Source organism: Sarcophilus harrisii, chromosome 3, assembly GCF_902635505.1.
Source record: "Sarcophilus harrisii chromosome 3, mSarHar1.11, whole genome shotgun sequence".
NCBI lineage: Eukaryota > Metazoa > Chordata > Mammalia > Dasyuromorphia > Dasyuridae > Sarcophilus > Sarcophilus harrisii.
The window spans coordinates 208294650-208315842 of record NC_045428.1 but is presented as its reverse complement, the minus strand read 5'-3'; the positions used below and the strand labels follow the sequence as shown (position 1 = coordinate 208315842).

General features: G+C 33.4%; 1 protein-coding gene across 5 annotated transcripts in view; it reads left to right on the top strand.

Moving 5' to 3' along the window:
* The window catches only part of STS (steroid sulfatase), a 203592-nt gene that overhangs the window by 50022 nt on the left and 132377 nt on the right, over window positions 1-21193 (top strand). For 4 of the 5 annotated variants that reach the window (XM_031959029.1, XM_023500348.2, XM_031959025.1 and 1 more), the window contains 4 exons: window positions 11914-12054; window positions 15286-15407; window positions 15618-15740; window positions 17873-18296. In XM_031959029.1, the coding sequence (XP_031814889.1) occupies window positions 11914-12054; window positions 15286-15407; window positions 15618-15740; window positions 17873-18296 (810 nt within the window). Of the gene's footprint in view, window positions 1-11913; window positions 12055-12780; window positions 12827-15285; window positions 15408-15617; window positions 15741-17872; window positions 18297-21193 lie in introns of those variants that run through there. The other variant, XM_031959028.1, reaches the window with a different exon arrangement.

Here is a 21193-nt window from a genome sequence, read left to right as displayed (position 1 = left end):
TCATATTTCTATATCCTCCAAGACCAATGAACTCTCTCACCATAATTCTTTCTTCTCCCTAAAACATAAAGACTATTTCCCTGGAATCTTATGATAGGCTTTAGAAGCCCTAGGCAGACACAAAAACCCACATGAGAATAAGGAAAACTCCAAATCACTGTAATTATAGGAACTCTGTGAGTCTTTTTAAATTGCACCTAAATAATTCTATGAACCCATTTTGACACTCCTAGAACAAATTGACCAGCAAGGGTTGATTCATATTGATCATCAGATTGTAACCTTATATAACTTTTAACTTACATAACACAACCCCTTTATATAACTTTTGACCCTGTCCTTTATGCAATGCTTCTAAGAACTCTCTCATAGTGGTATTGATGGGGAGCAGGTGACTCTAAGCTGCTGTGCCTGAGCTCCCACTGCACAGAATATTTTTTTCTGTATTAACAATTCCCTCAGGTGTTAAATTAAAATGAGGAATGTGGTTATACCTTATCCTTATACTTGTTTATGAGAGCTATTGACTATAAATCTTTCCTTGATGGCATGTTAACTTTTTATTTATTTTATAAACACTTCTAACTTGCTTTGACTACAATTCCTTACAAATAGTTGATGTTAAATAAATAGTTGTTTTGTGTTTTCATGATGTTAATGATTATGATTATAATTCCTTGGAGGCTGACCTGAACTCTGTCAGAATCTTCATGCAAGATGTTCATAAAGTGTATCATACCTGTTTCAGAGATGCCTTTGTAAAAGTAAATCTCATTTATATTTAGTCATCCTTGGGCTTGCCAGTTAAATAGCTCCAATGACAATCACCTTCATTTCAATTCACTTGCCAGTGTTGAGTGATTCCCATCTGACCATGGAGATAATCTTTTGTACCATATTTCACTGTATTATAGTTCTAAGGGCCTTCTGTTGTTTCTGGTACTCTGGAAAAAAAATACAATGTAAATATTGCAGCTAGGGACTTAAAATATTTTATTTTTCTCTTTTTTTTTCTCCTTTTCTTTTCTTCTAAATTTTTTTGTACTTAAAGGTTCATGAACCCTGCTTTGATGTCTATGAGATCATAACTACATTGTACTCTCTATTTCATAGTATCATAAGTTTAGAAAGATATTAAAAATAATCTAGTACTACTTCCTGATTTTACAGAAAAAGAAAATGAAGACCAGAAAATTTAAATGACTTATCCAAAGTAAATAGGAAAGCTGGTATTGAATACAGGTCCTTTGCCTTCAAATCTAGTAGTGTTTTTATTGTACTTTTCCTTTTTTTCATTTTCTACCTGAGTTTACTTTAAAAGCTTTTTTAAATTACTTTTTGGAATAATTATTTAGTTCTGTATAATCACTGATTCCCACTTTTATCCATAATATATGTCAGTACTTTCAAGCACTTTTTAATATGTTAACAAATTTTGCAGACTCTCACATGGTAATAGTATATGTTTATTAAGAATATGTATAGTAATAATGTTGCCATGAATTTGTATTTTATTTATCACAATAGAATCTACATGTTTTTGAAAAGTATTACTAAAAAAATGTCAGTAAGAGCCCGGGTACATTACTGAATTACACAATTTACTGAATTACATAATAGTTTCACAATACTATGCAGAACCAAGATTCCCCTTTCTCTTCCCCTCCACTAAGCCACAATCCAAGATATCACTCTTCATCAAAAATAACTAGAATTATAGGACCTCATGATTAGAAGGGATTTGAGAGGTCATCTTATGCAACCCACTTCCAACATTTGGAAGTTTAGTAATTAGAAGGGGAAAAAACAAACAAGCAAATCTCTATTGAGTTATTTTAGCAAATTTGTATCTCTAAAGTGACAATAAGCAAGCATTTTGAAGAAAATGTGTTTTCTCTGTTGAAAACTCAGATGTACACTTATACACTAAACACTTGAATTTGTAATTACTTTCTGGAAATAATTTATCTTTTGAAATGTCTCCAAGTTGTGTGTTTCCTCCAGAAAGAATTAATTGGAGAAAATCCAGTGATTGAGAAAATTGTCAAATATATTGATAGAATAAGGTGAGCAGTAGAAAAGTACAACTAGAAAATATGTGTTGTTAGACTTTAAAATATGAAAATTAGAAAAGCACCAGCATTTAGTAATAACTGATTGTGATGACCGTGTTAGTACCCTGGATACCTTAAAATCAGCTGGAGTCAGGATAAGCTAAAGTCCTCGGTCTTTATTCTTGGTCTTTAGAGGTAGGATTGAATTGGATGGACGCAGAATCTCCATGACCTCCTTCTTCCTCATCTACCGCCAAAGTGACCCTGGCTAGAATTACTCCACTCCCTAGTCCCTTCTACAATTCTCTGCATACAACAATTATCAAGCCAATACAGGATAGTGGGAAGGGCCATTTTCCAAGATTATGCTTATAGAGTATTGTCCAATCAGTAATTAACCTTAAGTGCTCGGTTGTCTGGACCTCGGTGCATAAACTCAAGAGTTTCAGCACTCTACAACTGATATTTGATGATTATGAAAAAGCTAATTTAGCAATCTGGTTCTTTTCTAAAGATGTCACAGAACATATCTGTATGCAGGATTAAATTTATCTCCTATTTAAATCTGCATGTTGTTTCATATGGAATTTTTACACTTTGGCATGATTATAAAAGTATCGATTTTATTCCTTGATTGCCCCAAACATCTTAGGAATTTTTAAGAAAAAAAAAGATACAAACCTCAGACATTAACAGTAGGCTAATCTGAACACTTGGTTATATTCTGAGGTACAGGAATTCAAAGAAGCTTTATTGTTGATTGTCATGGTGGTGATAGTGATGATCCTTTTTACTGCAGGCCTATGCTATCTAAGAGGGTATAGGTTATCCATATTATTAACAATTTGGTTATATAAGTGTTACCTGACTTTTTTTTTACATGACCAAACCATTATTTTGCTGTACAAAAAGAATTGGACTCTGAAATATATTGTAATACAGTATACTAATACTGTACAATTAGCCTGTGAAGGAAATCCAAAATGCTGGCAGGCAAAAATATAGGGATTGGGAATTCAATGCAATGGTTCTTAGTCATCTCCCAGAGTTCTTTCTCTGGGCATAGCTGGTTCAGTTCATTGCTGCTCTATTGGAACTGATTTGGTTCATCTCATTGCTGAGGATGGCGAGGTCCATCAGAATTGGTCATCATATGGTATTGTTGTTGAAGTATATAATGATCTCCTGGCCCTGCTCATTGCACTCAGCATCAGTTCGTGTAAGTCTCTCCAGGCCTTTCTGAAATCATCCTGTTGGTCATTTCTTACCAAACAATAATGTTCCATAATATTCATATACCACAATTTATTCAATCATTTTCCAATTGATGGGCATCTACTCAATTTCCAGTTTCTCGCCACTACAAAGAGGGCTGCCACAAACATTTGTGCACATACAGATCCCTTTCCCTTCTTTATGATCTCTTTGGAATATAAGCCCAGTAGTAACACTGCTGGATCAAAGGATATATGCACAGTTTGATAATTTTTTGAGCATAGTTCCAAATTGCTCTCCAGAATGGTTGGATGTATTCACAATTCCATTAACAATGTATTAGTGTCCTTGTTTTCCCACATCCCCTCCAACATTCCGCATTATCTTTCCCTGTCATTCTAGCCAGTCTGACAGGTGCGTAGTGGTATCTCAGAGTTGTCTTAATTTGCATTTTTCTGATTAATAATGACTTGGAGCATCTTTTCATATGGTTAGAAATAGTTTCAATTTCTTCATCTTATCCTTTGACCATTTATCAATTGGAGAATGGTTTGATTTCTTATAAATTAGAGTCAATTCTCTATATATTTTGGAAATGAGTCCTTTATCAGAACTTTTGACTGTAAAAATATTTTCCCAGTTTATTGCTTCCCTTCTACTCTTGTCTACATTCGTTTTGTTTGTACAGAAACTTTTCAGTTTGATATAATCAAAATTTTCTATTTTGTGATCAGTAATGATCTCTAGTTCTTTTCTGGTGATAAATTCCTTCCTCTTCCACAGGTCTAAGAGGTAAACTGTCCTGTGTTCCTCTAATTTATTTATAATTTCATTCTTTATGTTTAGGTCATGAACCCATTTGACCTTATCTTGGTATGGTGTTAAGTGTGGGTCGATGCCTAGTTTCTGCCATACTAGTTTCCTATGCAATTTTTGTCAATCAGTAAGTTCTTATCCCAAAAGGGGTCCTTGGGTTTGTCAAACACTAGATTGCTATAGTTATTGACTGTTTTGTCCTTTGAACCTAACCTATTCCACTGATCAACCAATCTATTCCTTAGCCAATACCAAATGGTTTTGGTAAGTGCTGCTCTATAATATAATTTTAGATCTGGTACAGCTAAGCCACCTTCATTTGATTTTTTTTTTTTTTTCATTAATTCCCTTGAAATTCTTGACCTTTTGTTTTTCCATATGAACTTGGTTGTTATTATTTCTAGGTCATTAAAATAGTTTTTTGGGAGTTTGGTATAGTGCTAAAGGAATAGATTAGTTTAGGTAGTATTGTCATCTTTATTATATTTGCTCGCCCTATGCAAGAGCATTTAATATTTTCTCCAATTGGTTAGATCAGACTTAATTTGTGTGAAAAGTATTTTGTAGTTTTGCTCATAAAGTTTCTGATTTTTCCTTGGCAGATAGATTCCTAAGTATTTTATACTATTAGTAGTTACTTTAAATGGAACTTCTCTTTGTAACTCTGACTGCTGGATTTTGTTAGAGATATATAAGAATGCTGATGATTTATGTGGGTTTATTTTGTATCCTGCAACTTTGCTAAAGTTTGGATTATTTCTAATAACTTTTTAGTAGAATCTCTGGGGTTCTCTAAGTAAACCATCATATCATCAGCAAAGAGTGATAATTTGGTTTCCTCATTGCCTACTCTAATTCCTTTAATCTCTTTCTCAACTCTTATTGCCAAAGCTAGCATTTCTAATACAATATTGAATAGTAACGGTGATAGTGGGCAACCTTGTTTCACTCCTGATTTTATTGGGAATGGTTGCAGTTTTTCCCCATTACATATGATGCTTACTGATGGTTTTAAATAGATGCTGCTGATTATTTTATTATTATTTATTCCTATACTCTCAAGTGTTTTTTAATAGGAATGGATGTTGGATTTTATCAAATACCTTTTCTGCATCTATTGAGATGATCATATGGTTTTTGTTAATTTGGTTATTAACATGGCCAATTATATTGATAGTTTTCCTAATATTGAACCAACCCTACATTCCTGGTATAAATTCTACTTGATAATAGTGTATTATCCTGGGGATGATATTCTGTAGTATTTTTGCTAATAATTTATTTAAGATTTTAGCATCAATATTCATTAGGGAGATTGGTCTATAATTTTCTTTCTCTGTTTTCAACCTACCTGGTTTAGGTATCAGTACTATGTTTGTGTCTTAAAAGGAATTTGGTAGGACTCCTTCATTTCCTATTTTATCAAATAATTTATATAGCATTGGGGCCAATTGTTCTTTAAATGTTTGGTAGAATTTACATGTAAATCCATCTGGTCCTGGGGATTTTTTCTTAGGGAGTTGATTAATAGCTTGTTCTATTTCTTTTTCTGACATGGGACTATTCAAGCAATTTACTTCCTCCTTTGTTAATCTGGAAAGTCTATGTTTTTGAAGGTAGTCATCCATTTCACTTAGGTTATCAAATTTATTGGCATAAAGTTGGGCAAAGTAACTCATTATTATTTCTCTAATTTCCTCTTCATTGGTGGAAAGTTCTCCCTTTTCATTTTTAAGACTACTAATTTGATTTTCCTCCCTCCTTTTTCTAATCTTAATTTACCAAAGGCTTATCTATTTTATTGTTTTTTTCATAGAACTAACTCTTAGTTTTATTAATTAGTTAAAGACTTTTTTTTTACTTTCAATATTCTTAATTTCTCCTTTTAATTTTAGAATTTCAAATTTAATATTAGATTGGGGGGTTTTAATTTGGTCTTTTTCTAGTTTTTTTAGTTGCAAGCCCAATTCATTGATCTTCTCTTTCTCTATTTTATTCAAGTAAGCCTCTAAGTATATAAAATTTCCTCTTATACCACTTTGGCTGCATCCCAAAAATTTTGATATGATGTCTCATCGTTGTCATTATCTTGAGTGAAATTATTAATTGTGTTTATAGTTTGCTGTTTCACCCAATCTCTAAGATGAGATTGTTTAGTTTCCAATTACTTTTTGGTATATTTAGCCCTAACTTTTTGTTGAATGTAGTTTTTATTGCACTGTGATCTGAAAAGAAAGCATTTACTATTTCAACCTTCTTGCATTTAATTTTGAAGTCTTTATGTCCTAATATATGGTCAATTTTGAATAGGTTCCATGAACTGCTGAGAAGAAAGTATATTCCTTTCTATCTCCATTCAGTTTTCTCCAAAGATCTGTCATACCTAATTTTTCTAATATTCTGTTAACCTTTTTATTTTCTTATTTGTTTTGTGGTTTGATTTGTCTAATTCTGAAAGTGCAAGGTTGAGATCTCCCACTATTACAGTTTTGCTGTCTACTTCTTCTTGCAACTCTCTTAACTTCTCCTTTAGGAAGTTAGATGCTATACCACTTGGTGCATATATGTTTAGTATTGATATTGCTTTGTTGTCTATGCTACCCTTTAGCAAGATATAGTTTCCTTCCTTATCTCTTTTCATTAAATCAATTTTTGCATTTGCTTCATCTGAGATAAGGATGGCTACCCTTGCTTTTTTGACTTCACCTGAAGCATAATAGATTCTGCTCCAGTCTTTTACCTTTACTCTGTATGTATCTCCCTTTTAAATGTGTTTCCTGTAAACAACATATTGTAGGGTTCTGATTTTTGATCCAGTCTGCTATCCACCACCTCTTTATGGGAGAATTCATCCCATTCATATTTACAGTTAAAATTACTAATTCTGTATTTCCTGCCATCCTAATATCCCCAGATTATGCTTTTCTTTTTCTTGCCCCCCCAACCCTCTTTCCCAGTTTTAAACTTATGTGCCCCACTTGCATCATGACGCTCACCCTCTTTAGGATCCCTCTCCCCCCGCTTTGAATCTCTTCTTCCTTGTACCGTTCCCTTATTACTCTTTTTCTTTTCCCTTTTCCTCTCCCCCTTTTTAATGAGATGAAAGAAGATTTTCTGTAAAACAAGTATGTCAATTATTTTCTTTTTGAGCCAACTCTGATGAGAGTAAGATTCACACAATGTTCTTCCCCCTCTCTGAGTTCCCTCAGATATGATAAGTTTCCTTTGCCTCTTTGTAGGATGTAGTTTCCCTCTTTTTATTCCTCCTTTCCCCCTTTTCTGACATTATCTCTTTTCCACTTCTACTTCCCTTTTTTAATGTTATATCAGTAAAATCAAATTATACATGTAGTCTTTTTGTATATCCACAACAGAAATACAATTGTCAAGAGTTCCTTTTACCTTTTCTGCATCTCTTGAATCCTGTGGTTGTAGATCAAATTTTTTGTTTAGTTCTGGTTTTTTCTTTAGAAACAAATGGAATTCATTTGTTTCATTAAATGTCCATCTTCTTCCCTAAAGAAAATGCTCAGCTTAACTGGGTAGTTTATTCTTGGATGCATTCCAAGTTCTTTTGCCTTTTGGAATATCAGATTCCAGACCCTTCGATCTTTAATGTGGAGGCAGGCAGATCTTGGGTGATCCTTATTGTGGCACCTCGGTATTTAAATTGTTTTTTTCTGACTGCTTATAAATTTTTTTCCTTAATCTGATAATTCTGAAATTTGGCCACAATATTTCTTGGAGTTTTTATTTTAGGGTCTTTTCCAGAAGGTGTTTGATGAATTCTTTCAATGCATATTTTACCTTCTGGTTCTAATACCTCTGAACAGTTTTCTTTGATGATTTCTTATAAAATAGTATCTAGGCTCTTTTGTTCATCATAATTTTTGGAAAGTCCAATAATCCTCAGATTAACTCTCCTATATCTATTTTCAAGGTCTGTCATTTTTCCAAGTAGATATTTCATGTTTTTTTTCCAATTTATCTTTTTTTTTTTTTGGTTTTGCTTGGCTGATTCTTGCTGTCTCAATGAATCATTAGTTTTTATTTGTTCAGTTCTGATTTTTAATGAATTATTTTCTTCATTAGCTTTTTTATTTCTTTCTGTATATGTCCAATTGAGTTTTTAAATGATTGTTTTGCTCTATGGAATTTTTTTCCATTTCATTAATTTTTTTTTTTTTAGTGAATTATTTTTTTTTTCCAATTCACAGATCCTACTTTCTTGTGAATTCTTTGTCTTTTCCAATTCACAAATCTTACTTTCCAGAGATATTTTTACTTTTTCCAATTCACAAATTTTGTTTCCCTGCACTTTCCTGAGAATTTTTTACCTTTTCCTATTCATATTTCAGGAAGTTGTTGCTTTCTTGCAAAGCTTCTCTTTCCTTTCCCCATTTTTCTTCTAACTCTCTTTTGAGACTTTTAATGGTCTCTTCTATGAGAGTGTTATGTAAGAGGGGACAGGTAACATTCCCCTTCGGGGTATTGTCTGGTGACTGTTTGCTATTAGTCTCTTTGGGTTTGTAGACCTGCTCTTTTTCTGTATAGAAACTGTCCATTGTCCTTTTCATTTTTTTATTCATTTTTTAAAGCCGTTAGGATATGCCTTCAGGGCAAGGGGGTTACCAGCTTCCTCTGTAGAGCAGGGAGAGATGTAAACCGGCTTCTGGCTCCAAGGTATGGGAGTGCTCTGAGTGAAAGTTTCCCCTTCCGCCAACTGGAGGTGATTTAGCACTGGCTGAGCCATGGAAGTGCCCAGTTGAGCTGTGTGGATTAGTGACTGCCTTAAGGTCTAGAGACTAAGTGGTGAAAGTGTCACTGCCTCAGGCCAGAGCCCCTTCCTTGTGGGGCTGTGGGTATTAGCAGCTGACCAGTGAATAGCCCAGCTCGGACCTGGAGTCTCTGCCAGGAAGTCTCTTCCAAGAAGTCTCTGCCCAGATGCAAAGCTCTATTATAGCCCCAAGCAGAGCCCCCACACTGGGCAGATTAGAGGCTAAACTGGGCTGTGCCCTCCTGCCGTGCAGGTTCGCAACTACCCTAAGGAAAAGCCCCATACGTGGTTTGCGGCTGCAAGCTTGTGCTGTGATCTGTGCTCTCACTTCTGGTTTGGTGCGCCACTGCTTCTAGTTCTCTCCCTGTTTGCACTGATCCTCTCCCTGGCCCCGAGGACTAACCTTTTCTGGTGAGATTCCAGATAATCTTTGACTTGTGAGTTGATGTACTTCTAATCTTTAGGAGTTGTAGCAGTCAAGCCTATTTTTGAGGCTGAATATAATATTGATAGTGAAGGTAAGAGAGGAGCTTAGAAAGTCGTGTGTGCTTTCTCTGTCATCTTGGCTCCACCCTTCATGTTACCTGACTTTCAATGGAGAAGACACCCTTATTTCAAATATTTGTCATATTTTAATAGATATGTACTGAGTACCTAAAATACTATGGGCAACCGAAACAAATTCTATGCTATGGTCCCTCCTTTTAGAAATTTTGAAGGGAAACACTATATACAGATAAAAAACTAGAGAACAATACAAATTGTGATAGAGCTATTTACTAAGGCAGGGGTCTGCTCTAGCCAATTTGGTATAAGAGAGCTTATTGTCAAATCTTTAATATGAATATTTATACTTTAGAAATTAGCAAATGCCAGAGATTGGGGCTTGACTTATTGTGTTGTTGTTTGCATATAAGAAGTGAAGAAAATGCTAATAATGCAGATTCAAATTAAAAGTGTCATTTGTACATCTTCTCCCCCCCCACCCTCCCCAGGTTTATTGTTAAATATTTACCCATTCATAACTACTCAGGTACCTCCTAACTTTCTCTGTACCTCTCTCTCTCTCTCTCTCTCTCTCTCTCTCTCTCTATATATATATATATATATATATATATATATATGTAGATATGCATTTGCATATGCATATATACATATAAGTCTGTTATATAATTTCTTTTTAAATACTGGATAGGGTGAGGGAGAGCAAAATATCCTTTTTGCTTCTCTATATTTTAGTAAGGCCACAGATTATATTTGAAGGATTCTAAGAACAAAAAGTCATAATATTGTTTACCATTGTGATCAATAAATCTTCAAACATTTATTGATTCATTGCCTACTAAGTGTCAGATGGCATGATAAATTCCATACATACAAACAATCAGCAAGCATTTCTTAAGCTTTTACAATATAATGGGCATTAGAGATATGAAGACAAAAATGTAACATTTTCTGTCCTGAAGAAGGGGACAACATGCAGTAGTGTGTATATATTTAAAAGTACATTTTACATATGTGTGTGTGTGTGTCTAAAATGAATACAACTTTATTTTTAGGTGGAAATCACTAGCAACTGGAATTACCTGGCAAAATCTCATATAGTAGACAGAATTTCAGCTGAGCTTTGAAAAGAAATATAGGATTCTAAGAGGTAGAGAATAGGAGTGAACACATTCTAAGAATGAAGGACAGTCCATACCTTTGTATGGAATCAGGTTATACAGTGTCATCTATGAAGAAAAGCAAAAAAATAATTTTAAGTAAACCATAGAGTATGGAAAAGGGAGGTATTGTATAGTAAGGCTAGGGAGATAGATTGGAGACAGGATGTGAAGAGCTAAGTGTCAAAGAGAAGAGGTTTTTTTTAGAATCAGCATTCTAGAAATGAGTCACATAAGTTTGATAGGAGAGTGGCATGATCAGATTTGTGCTTTAGGAATAGCACTTTGGTACTAGGTGACTGGGTATAGTAGGATAGATTAGAGAAGGAGAGACAAAAATCAAGGAAAACACTTTGAACTGAAAATTTGGATTTTTTTCCCATAGCCCAGATGAGAAGTAATAAGGGCCTGAATCAGAGTTGCCATATGAGTATAGAAACTAATACAGATGTGAGAAAAAGTCAGGGAAATAAAACATTTTTGCAGCTGATTTTGCAGCTGATTAGAGATCTGGAGTGAAGAAGAATGAGGATTAATGAATGACTTATAGGTTGGGAACTTAGATCACTGGAAATATGGTGGTATTCTTGACAGAGATAGGGAAATCAAGAAGAAGAATGCATTTTAGAATAAGATAATGAGTTCTATATTGAACATACTGAGTTTGAGAGGCCTGTGAGATGTCCAAGAGGCAGCTGGTGACTGACTGAACTTTATGTTCTATTGCTTGAAACTAATTTATCCTATTGAACAGAGTTGGGTTTTTTTTTTTTTTGTTGTTGTTGTTGTTGTTGTTGTTTTTTTGTTCATTGACTTTTGTATGTCATTATCAAACTGAATTACTCATCATATGTTTGAAATTAGTTTACTCTGAATATCAAAAGATTTTTATAATTGATGTATTTATGTTTATCTACTTGGGGAGAGAGGAAGTTAATGGGTGCTTTGTTAAGAACACGGATAAAACTATCTTCTTTCAATAAAATATTTGCTTTTGCCATCAATCAAGAACATTTATTTTATATCATCAAAATGATTGATTTTCAATACCAAAAAAAATAGTAGGTGAGCATATACCTTTTTTCTCCTAAAGAACAATATCTCTTTCATTTTTCAAAAATAAAAATGGGAGATGAATGGTTTTCATCAAAAGCAAAATATTCAGAAGACAAATACCCAGAAGAGAAACCAATATCTTTGTACATCACCTTTGACAATGTCTCCTTGCAGCAGATATGATCATCAGTTGACAAGCTGGGAATTTTTTTTTAATTTTTGTTTCAACGATTTGCTTCCATAGCTAAAAAGAATTCGAGTTAGTCAGGAAAAATAAAACAAAACCATCCTCTCATTCTTTATTCTTCTTTTGTTTATTTACTCTTTACAGAAAGATGAAGATGCTTTTACTTCTGATATTATTCTATGGCAGCGTCAACAGTGATGAAGTTTCAAAACCCAACATTATTATAGCAATGGCAGATGACCTTGGCATTGGAGATCCTGGATGCTATGGAAACACAACTCTAAGGTTCAATAATAGAAGTTCTGTATAAGTGATTGTGTGTATATATATATATTATATATATATATATATATTTGTATGTATATATACATGTACATACATACACAAGTATGTGTATGTGTATGTATGTGTATTCAATGAATTTCTTCCTTGAAATATAATAGATGTGGCCTATATTCCATGGTTTTAGAACCATGGAATATAGGCCACATCTATTATATTTAGGTAACCATAGTAATAATGCTCTTCCATTTGTTATTATATATGTAGATTTTTATTTGGATATATATTTAAATATAAGTATGTATATGGGAGTTAGAATGTGATTAGCAAGAACGCATATACATACATATATACATATATGTAATTTACATCTGTAGGAAGAATTCTAGTAAGGAAGCATTTCTATTTTCCATTATTCGTTCTACCATTTCTGTGTGTTATACATTCTGTTGTGTAATATATGGAAGGGAAAAATCTAAAAAATCTCCTTTGCCTTTTTTTCCCTTTCCTTTTATCTTCCTTTTCCCCCTATTTTTTCCATGTCTTCCCCCCACACATACCTCCAGTCATTTTTTTTTAAAAATCTGGCGTATCTAGCAGTACTACATTGCTGGATAGTCCCACTCAATTCTTACCTTTAATGTCTGCTCCTTTTTCCCCTTCCCACAACCCCTACTATTTTTCACTGACCAACAGTGAGGGTGTTGTTATACTACCATCTTTTCAAAGGGCCTGCAAACCATAGAATCAGAGCTGAGAAAGGGATGTGGTCGAGGTAAGTGTTTAGTATCATGTATTTTATATTATTACCTTAGAAATAAAATATAGCATAGCTATCCTGCTTCCAGTGTGTGATCCACAAACTAGACTTAAATTTCCACAGAATGGTTAAAATTAATTTCATCAGAAACCTTGAGCAGGCAAGCTAGTATTCCACAGAATGTTACAAGATTTCCAAAAGAATGTTTCAATATTACAATGTTGTAATATAAGATAATAAGTATCACTGACCAATGAGTTTTCAGAAGGAGAAAATAACTTGGCTTTTTGATAAAGATGTCCCAGCTAGAAATTAGAATAAACTGACCAGGGTCAATGATTGGGGAAAAGCTTTTCTTTATGGCACTTGCTGAACTAGGCTCGTGCATAGTATCTTCTCTGCCCAAGGAAAAACATAACCCAAATGTAGACCCAGTGGGATGAGGAAGAGGACATTCATGGTGGGAAGGTACCAAGAACTATTCCTCTACCCAATTAAAAGTTAGTGGGAGGGGACAGGGAGGAGACAAACCTAAAAAATCTTTTTCTTGTGCATTTGTGCATACACAACACACTCTCTCAGGAATATGTGCCCATTTCTCATGAGAATGGAAGACTGCATCCTTCCCTCTCAATAAAACATCATAGACTTTGAAGTTGAATCTGGTGTCTTGTTTCTAATAAGTGTTTCAATAGACGCCTTATTCTTTAAGCAAAAAAAGAAGGAAAAAAGGAAAGAAGGAAGGAAGGAAAGAAGGAAGGAGAGAATTTGAGAACAAAGGAGGGAGGGAAGGAGGAAAGATGAAAGGATGAAAGGAAGGAGAAAAATCTTAAAAAAAAAAAAAAACTGATGTATAGAGAAGAAAGTATTTCTACACCAAGAGAACATTGTGCACATATAAATTTTGTTTTTCTTGAATAACTTGCCTTTTTTTTCCCCCTGAGGCAAGTGGAGTTAAGTGTCTTGCCCAGGGTCACACACCTAGGAAATGTTAAGTGTGTGGGGTCAAATTTGAACTCAGGTCCTCCTGACTTCAGGCTTATGCTCTATTTAATGCACCACCTAGCTGCCTGGAGTAACTTGCTTTTTTTTTTTTTTTTTTTTTTTTTTAAAGTAATACTGCCTTTTGTTATAGTTTGAGGGACATGATTACAAACGCTTTTCACATTTAAAACATATATTCGAAAGAAAACTTTTAAATGTTGAAAATTTTCTTCATAAATATTTTTGGATTTGCCACTCTTATTTCTCACAGTTTTAATTCAATTGCATATCATTGTTTTATACTTTTGTGATTTATTCATCTTTGATTTGGCGTCCATCTGGGGTGTTTTTTAAAGTTTATAAGATGTTTCTTTCTTTATTAGAAATTTTACTTATCTGGGTCATCTATATTAGTTTTTTTTTTTCCTTGAAATTTCCCTCCCTCACATTTTCTTGGTATTTATTTAGTCCAAAACCAAAAATTATGTGATGCACCTGCTCTGTGCTTTTGTAAGAAAATCAAAGTAGTATCATTAACTATAATCAGTCCCCTAATAAGGAAAGAAAAGACTGGCAGTCCCTAACCTCACTTCCTATCACTCCCTTAGTTGTTTGAAAAGACAAGGTACAGATGTTCCTAGAAAAGAAACTTTGTAATGAGAAAATTACACTTCAGGATTAATCTAATTCTCTGCTTTTCCTTACTTTCAAATTCACCATTTCTTCTTTAAAATATTAGTTCATTGCCCATTTTTCCCCCTTTCCATTGGCTATGGCAAATACTATGTTTCAGAATTAGCAAATACAGGTTCTGCCCTCTTAGACTTTGCAATCTAAGCTGGACAGATACTGGCAAGAAACAAAAATAATTTAAGCAAGGAATTAATTAAATGTCTACAATTTTCTTCTGTAAGGATATTATGTAAAATCAAAGTGATAGGAAGCAAAATTATGAGTGAAGAGGAGTAAAGGAGGTGTAATGTTTAGGTAGTTTTGACTCTCCAGTTCATTCAGAAGGAAGCTGTTAGAATGCTAATTGACAGAGAAATGATACCTTGAACACTTAGATTTCATTTATGGCATCTTGAAAGTGTATTTACAAGTAAGCACAGTTAAAATGAAGACTTCTGTGATTCTTGTATAAAGATAAACAAATAATAATAACATATCCCTTATTAGTGTCTCTATTTTATGTAGCAGAAGGTAAATATTCATTTAAAAATCAGTATTAATTATTAAACCTATAATAGGGCAGCTGTGTGGCACAGTGGACATAGTGCTAAACTTGGAGTAAGTAAAACTTTTAAATTCAAGTCCTGTCTTAGACATACTGGTAAAATAGCACTTGACTCAGAGTTGTGAAGATCAATTGAAGTAACATATATGCAATACTTTGTAAATTTTAAGTGCTATATAAATGTTAGGTATAATTATAATTAAAAAGCTTCAATTTTGGGGCAATTATAATATTATTCTTTTCCTTCCCCTAGAACTCCTAATATTGATAGAATAGCCAAAGGGGGAGTGAAATTCACTCAGCATTTAGCCGCATCTCCACTTTGTACACCAAGTAGAGCGGCTTTCTTGACAGGCCGTTACCCTGTCCGGTCAGGTAAGAAAGAATCCATTTAAAAAGTATTATTGTTCATTTTCTTTTGATTATGTAAAGACATTATTTCTCACTAATCTCTTTCTCCTTCTTCTTCTCCTCCTTTTTCTCCTTCTCCTTCCTTCTCCTCCCTCTCTTCTTCTCTTCCTCCTTCTCCTCTCTCCTTTTCTTTCTCTCTCCTCCTTTTCTTCTTTTTCTTTTTGCTTGTTCCAGGGATGGCTTCACGCTCTAAGGTTGGAGTGTTCCTATTTTCAGCTTCTTCAGGTGGACTGCCTGCTAATGAAATCACTTTTGCCAAGCTTTTGAAGAACCAAGGCTATTCTACAGCCCTGATAGGTAGAGACAATTGGGAAAAATGTGGGGGAGGAAAGGAATTTAAGATTATAGAAAGAGGGAGGAAGTTAATAGAGGAAAAAGTCAATTAACAAAAAAAAAATGTGCTAGTTATACACTAGACTTCATTTAGGTATGGGATCAAGGAAGGGATGAGAGTGTTACAAGAACATGTGAGTTGTATGTGAGAGTTGGAGACAGTTGCAGATAAATTCTGACAGCAACATTCATTACTTTTATAGAAAGGATGATAGCCTGGGGTTTTGGTTTTAGAAAACCTGTGTTCAAATTTCGACTTTGAAACTTAACTGTGTGGTTTTGAATAAGTTCCTTAAATTCCCTGAACCCTAGTTTCTGAATCTGAAAATGAAAGTTTTAGATTAGATGAGCATTTAGGTCCTTTTTAATTCTAAATAATGTATTAAATCTTAAATTTATGCAATTCCTCAACAGACATATTGAATATATTTGTGCATTTTAAATATATATATTTATACATATATATGCATAAAATATGTTATGTTTGGATATATAAATATATATGTATTCATATATATTTATATATCCAAACATAACATATTTTTTCAAACCTATATATGTTTATATAAAACCATGAAGAAGTTCTACTTCAGGTAGGATTTGGGTTCTTGAAGATTAAGATCTAGGAAGTCCTATCAAATTGGAAAAGTTTCAGTAAGGACCAAACAACAGACTATATACCTCTCCTCTGTGCATATACTTAGCAAAATTGAGTCTTATCCCTTGAGGTTTGACAATCAGGTAAGAAATTATTTTGACCACAATGACTCATGAGACTCTCCCAAACCAGGGGGTTGTTGAAATTTGCATTTCTGAAGCATTATTTACGACACTGAACTCATGTTTTTGTTGTTGTTGTTGTTGTTATTTAGTTTGTGAACTGTTAAAGTAAACATTTCATATAATCTATGACTAAACATCATTATTTCTATCTTTATTTCTAAAAATTAGTAATAATTTGTTTTTAGGGAGAATATATTTTGCATATCAGATTTGCCTCATATCATATACTCTTCTTTTGAAAAGACCACTGTGTACTGTTGTTGTTTGTATTGTCCTAGCCTAAGTGAAATGAAATGTTGTCCACTACTCACAGGTATTGTCAGAATAATTTTTCCCACAATGTGGCATATAACTATGAATGTATAGACTTAGCATTGGATGAGATCTTAGAAGTCATCTAGTGCAAACCTTTCATTTTGTAGTTGAAAAAATTGAGGGCCAGAGGAATTTGTCCAAGGTCACATAGTTAATATGTGGCAAAAGCTAGAGAACTCAGTTTCTCTATTCAGTTTCCTTTTTTTATGATAGGTAAGTTTTTTCCCTTGCTATTTTTGGATAGCAACATTAACATAAAACTTGAAAATATTTTAAAAAGGCAAAACTTCTCATTTATCTTTCACATATATTTTTCAAAAAATTTACCTCATTCAAAAATATTATTTGTCAAGTCTTTTAAATTTTTTTTTTGCATCCTCATTTTAAAATTAGAACTGGGTAATAAGAATGAATATAAAAAAATCTAATTTAAAGAAAATTCTTCAAGAAACTTTCTGTGCCACATATCAAGAATTGCCACACAAACAGTGTGGTTGCTGACTTAATAAAGTTGATTAATGAGCTAGAAAGACCAAATCAAGTCTTTTTACCTATAGAAATATTTTTTAAATCCTAGACTATGTGGAACATAAAGATTTAATTTTGGACTGGAGCTCCAGGGGGTGTGGATAGTTAACAATAGTGATATAAAGGAAAGAGCCATTGTAATATATTTTAAATACATAGAAGAGAAAAAAAGGAAGTTTGAAAGGAGCACTGTACAGTTTTGAAAGTAATATGTAGAATATCTTGTATACTTTAAAAAAAAACAAGCACTAAGCAAAAGAGTTTTAAGGCATTACATAAAATTAGCTTTTTGTGTTCTTCTATGTAACTCAAATTGCTATTTTTTTCTTTTAGTATTTATGTTCAAAATAAAAAGACTCAATTAGTCAGGAATAGAAATTTCCTAAATTTATGTAGATAGGATTTTGTATTCAAAATCAAGAAATTGGTTTACCTGAAAATATATGTCTCATATATTTCTTTTTTCATAGGAAAGTGGCACCTTGGGATAAATTGTAACAGCAGAGATGACTTCTGTCACCATCCTTTAAATCATGGTTTTGATCACTTCTATGGACTGCCGGTGACCAATTTGAGAGATTGCAAGCCAGGATCAGGCACTGTGTTTACCACAGCCATTCATATGTTTGTTTTCATTCCCCTGCAAATTGTTGGCATTGCACTTGTCACTTTGGAGGCACTCAATTGCCTTGGCCTGTTTCGGCTTCCTCACTGGGTATTCTTTTCCTGTCTTTTATTAGCAGCTACTATAATTGGACTCTTAGCCTGCTTCCTTCATTTTTTCCGACCTTTAAACTGCATTTTGATGAGGAACCATGAAGTTGTACAGCAGCCAATGTCTTACGAAAATCTCACTCAGAGGTTGACTAGGGAAGCTCTCAAGTTCATAAACAGGTTGGTATTGCTTTTATAGTGGGATTTTGTTCATGAAAACTGGCTAACCTCCATTGTGACAGTCAAACACTGTCCTTATTTTAGCATTCTTTTCTCCTCCACATTTTATAGGTATTCAGAGAGGTAGCAAAAGAGGGCAATTGGTCTGAATAAAGTAATAGTATGAAAAATTAAATTGTATATACTTGATAATATGAGAAATTACTGTCCAGCTACATTAGTATCTTATATTAAACACACTGGACTGATGTCATTTTTTTTTCTGTCAAGTTTTTCCCTCTTACAACTTAAAAGTAAAAGATAGTTGAGCACCTTAAATGAAAAGCTATAGACTAAAATGGGTCTTGGCTGGAACTGTGTTTTGTTTACATCACCAGGAATTGTTATGGAAAAGAAAAAAAAAGAATAATAATATTGTTCTCTCTAGTTTACATTTTACACCTTTTTTCCTGAGGCAATTGGAATTAAGTGACTTACCCAGGATCACTCAGGTAGGAAGTGTTAAGTGTCTAAGGCCAAATTTGAACTCAGGTCCTTCTGACTTCAGGGCTGGTTCTCTATCCACTATGTCACCTAGCTACCCCTACATTTTACACTTCTAAGTGAAAAATGAATTTAGACTTGGGGGAATTGTGGAGAAAAACCAGTAATGGCTTTTAAAACTATGTTTGGGTCAAGAATAACAAAAAAAAAAAAAGTGTGGATCTTAGGGTCAGTTGTGGATATAATGCTAACAGATAGAAAAAGTAAAATTAAAGAAGAAAAACAGAACTACTTAACTCAAGTTCTCAGGGAGAATGTTTTTCAAATTCAAGAGAGTAAAACAAAAATGGTGAGAAAAATAAGAAAAGCTTAAAATAAGAGAGGAGCTAGTAAGAGAGAACCAGGTGCTCTAAAACTGAGTTTAAGTCTCTTGGCCAAAATCACACCTTGGGATTCCAAAAGAGACTGCAGATTTGATTGCTCTAGTGCTCTAGATTATTTTCAGGAATCAAGAGGAAAGAAAGATATTCTAAAGACAGGAAATGAGCAAATGTCCTAAAATTTAAAAGACTAGAAAAGTAAGATTCTGGAAACAGTAAATTTGTCAGTTTTATGTGAGTTCCTGGCAAAACTTTAGAGCAGATTGTTCATTAGCACTTAGCATGGGGAAACAGTGATCACTAGTAGCCAGAATAAACCAACAAATTATCCTAGAATTATCTCATTTATTCTATTGATGGTTTGACTAGGCTGTTGCACCTAAAATGTATTCAATATGACATCTGATTTCAGCAAGTTTTTTTTTTTTTCAACATTTTCTCTCACAATATTCTTGTATGCAAGAAATAGAAATGTGGCCTATAACATCTAATATAGTTGTTGAGTTATTTTAGTCTTGGCTAACTCTCTGTGACCTCATTTATATTTTCTTTGCAAAGACACTGGAGTGGCTTATTGTATCCTTATCTAGCTCATTTTACACTTGAGGGAACTGAAGCAAACATGGTTAAATGATTAGCCCAGGATCACACAGCTAGTGTCTGAGGTCAGATTTGAACTCAGGAAGATGAATCTGTTTGACTCCAGGCTCAGTACTATCCCCTGCACCACCTAGATGCCCATAATACAGTTAGTTGGATTTATAATTGATTCTGAGGAACACAAAATCTTAAAATTCCAAAGGACTTCAGGGGCTAATCTGGTCTAATATTGAAAAAGAATTTTCAATATCACCATTGAGAATACTTGAAGACTCTAATTAGGGGAAACCATTATTTCTCTTACTAATGATTTCTTGCACCTATTTATAGTTGTTTTTTTTTTTTATTGGGTTTTAATGGATCCAATATCTCATATAACTGAACTAGTAGTTTAAACAGTCAGTGTTTTTTCTTTAGATAAACTTTCCTTTGGCAAACAGTTATTCAAAGAATCATAGAATGCAAGCAGAGTTATTCAAAGAATCACAGCATCTCAGACTAATGAGGAATCTCAGAAACTAACTGTCTAATCAAACTTTACATTTAAATCTTTTCAATTTTCATCCATAAATCCCCAAGCCCAGTTCCAGTCAAATCTGGTTAAGAATTAGGTTCCAAAGTATTTAATAATGATTAAATGGTATTAAATATTCTAACCATGTTCTTATTTTGTTCAACATTTTTACAAGTGATTTAGATGAAAATCTAAATGTTTTTCTCATCAAATTTATAAGACACAAAACTTGAATGCATAGCTTATACACTATATGATAGAAATAGAATTAAAAAAGACCTTGATCTGTCAAGGATTGATTACCAAATATAATGATGAAATTTAATAGAAATACATTTAAACTTCCAAGTTTCCAAGATTCAACTGAAGAAGTACGCTGTGATGGAAAGATGATAGTGATTTTGACAAAAAAGTATGAGGTTTATTTTATTGCAAGATTAATACAAGTTAGCATTCAATTGTGGCTGTGGAAAAAATTGTTGCCTTGTAACATTCATTAAATTTTAATATTTAGATCAAGGGAAATATGAGAACTACTGTGTACTGTGTTCTCATGAGACCATTTTTGTGATCAGCTCTCTTAAAAGAGAATGCTAACAAGCTTTCCCAAGTTTAAAGGAAGACAATAAAAAAGATGAGTGGACTTGAAATCATGTCACATGCATGTTGGTCAAAGAATGAGGACATGAAGCCTGTAGAAGAGAAAACTTAAGGGGCACCATAATACTATGTTTAATTTTTAAAGGACTATCATGTGGAAGAAGGATGAGTTATTAATTAAAATGTTAGATATTGGAATCAAATGTGGGATCAAGATCAATAGATTGAAATTACAGAGAAATTGATTTTTGGCTTAATGTTGAAAATAATTTCCTATCAATTAAAAACATCCAGAAGTAGAATGGGTGACTTCAACTAGA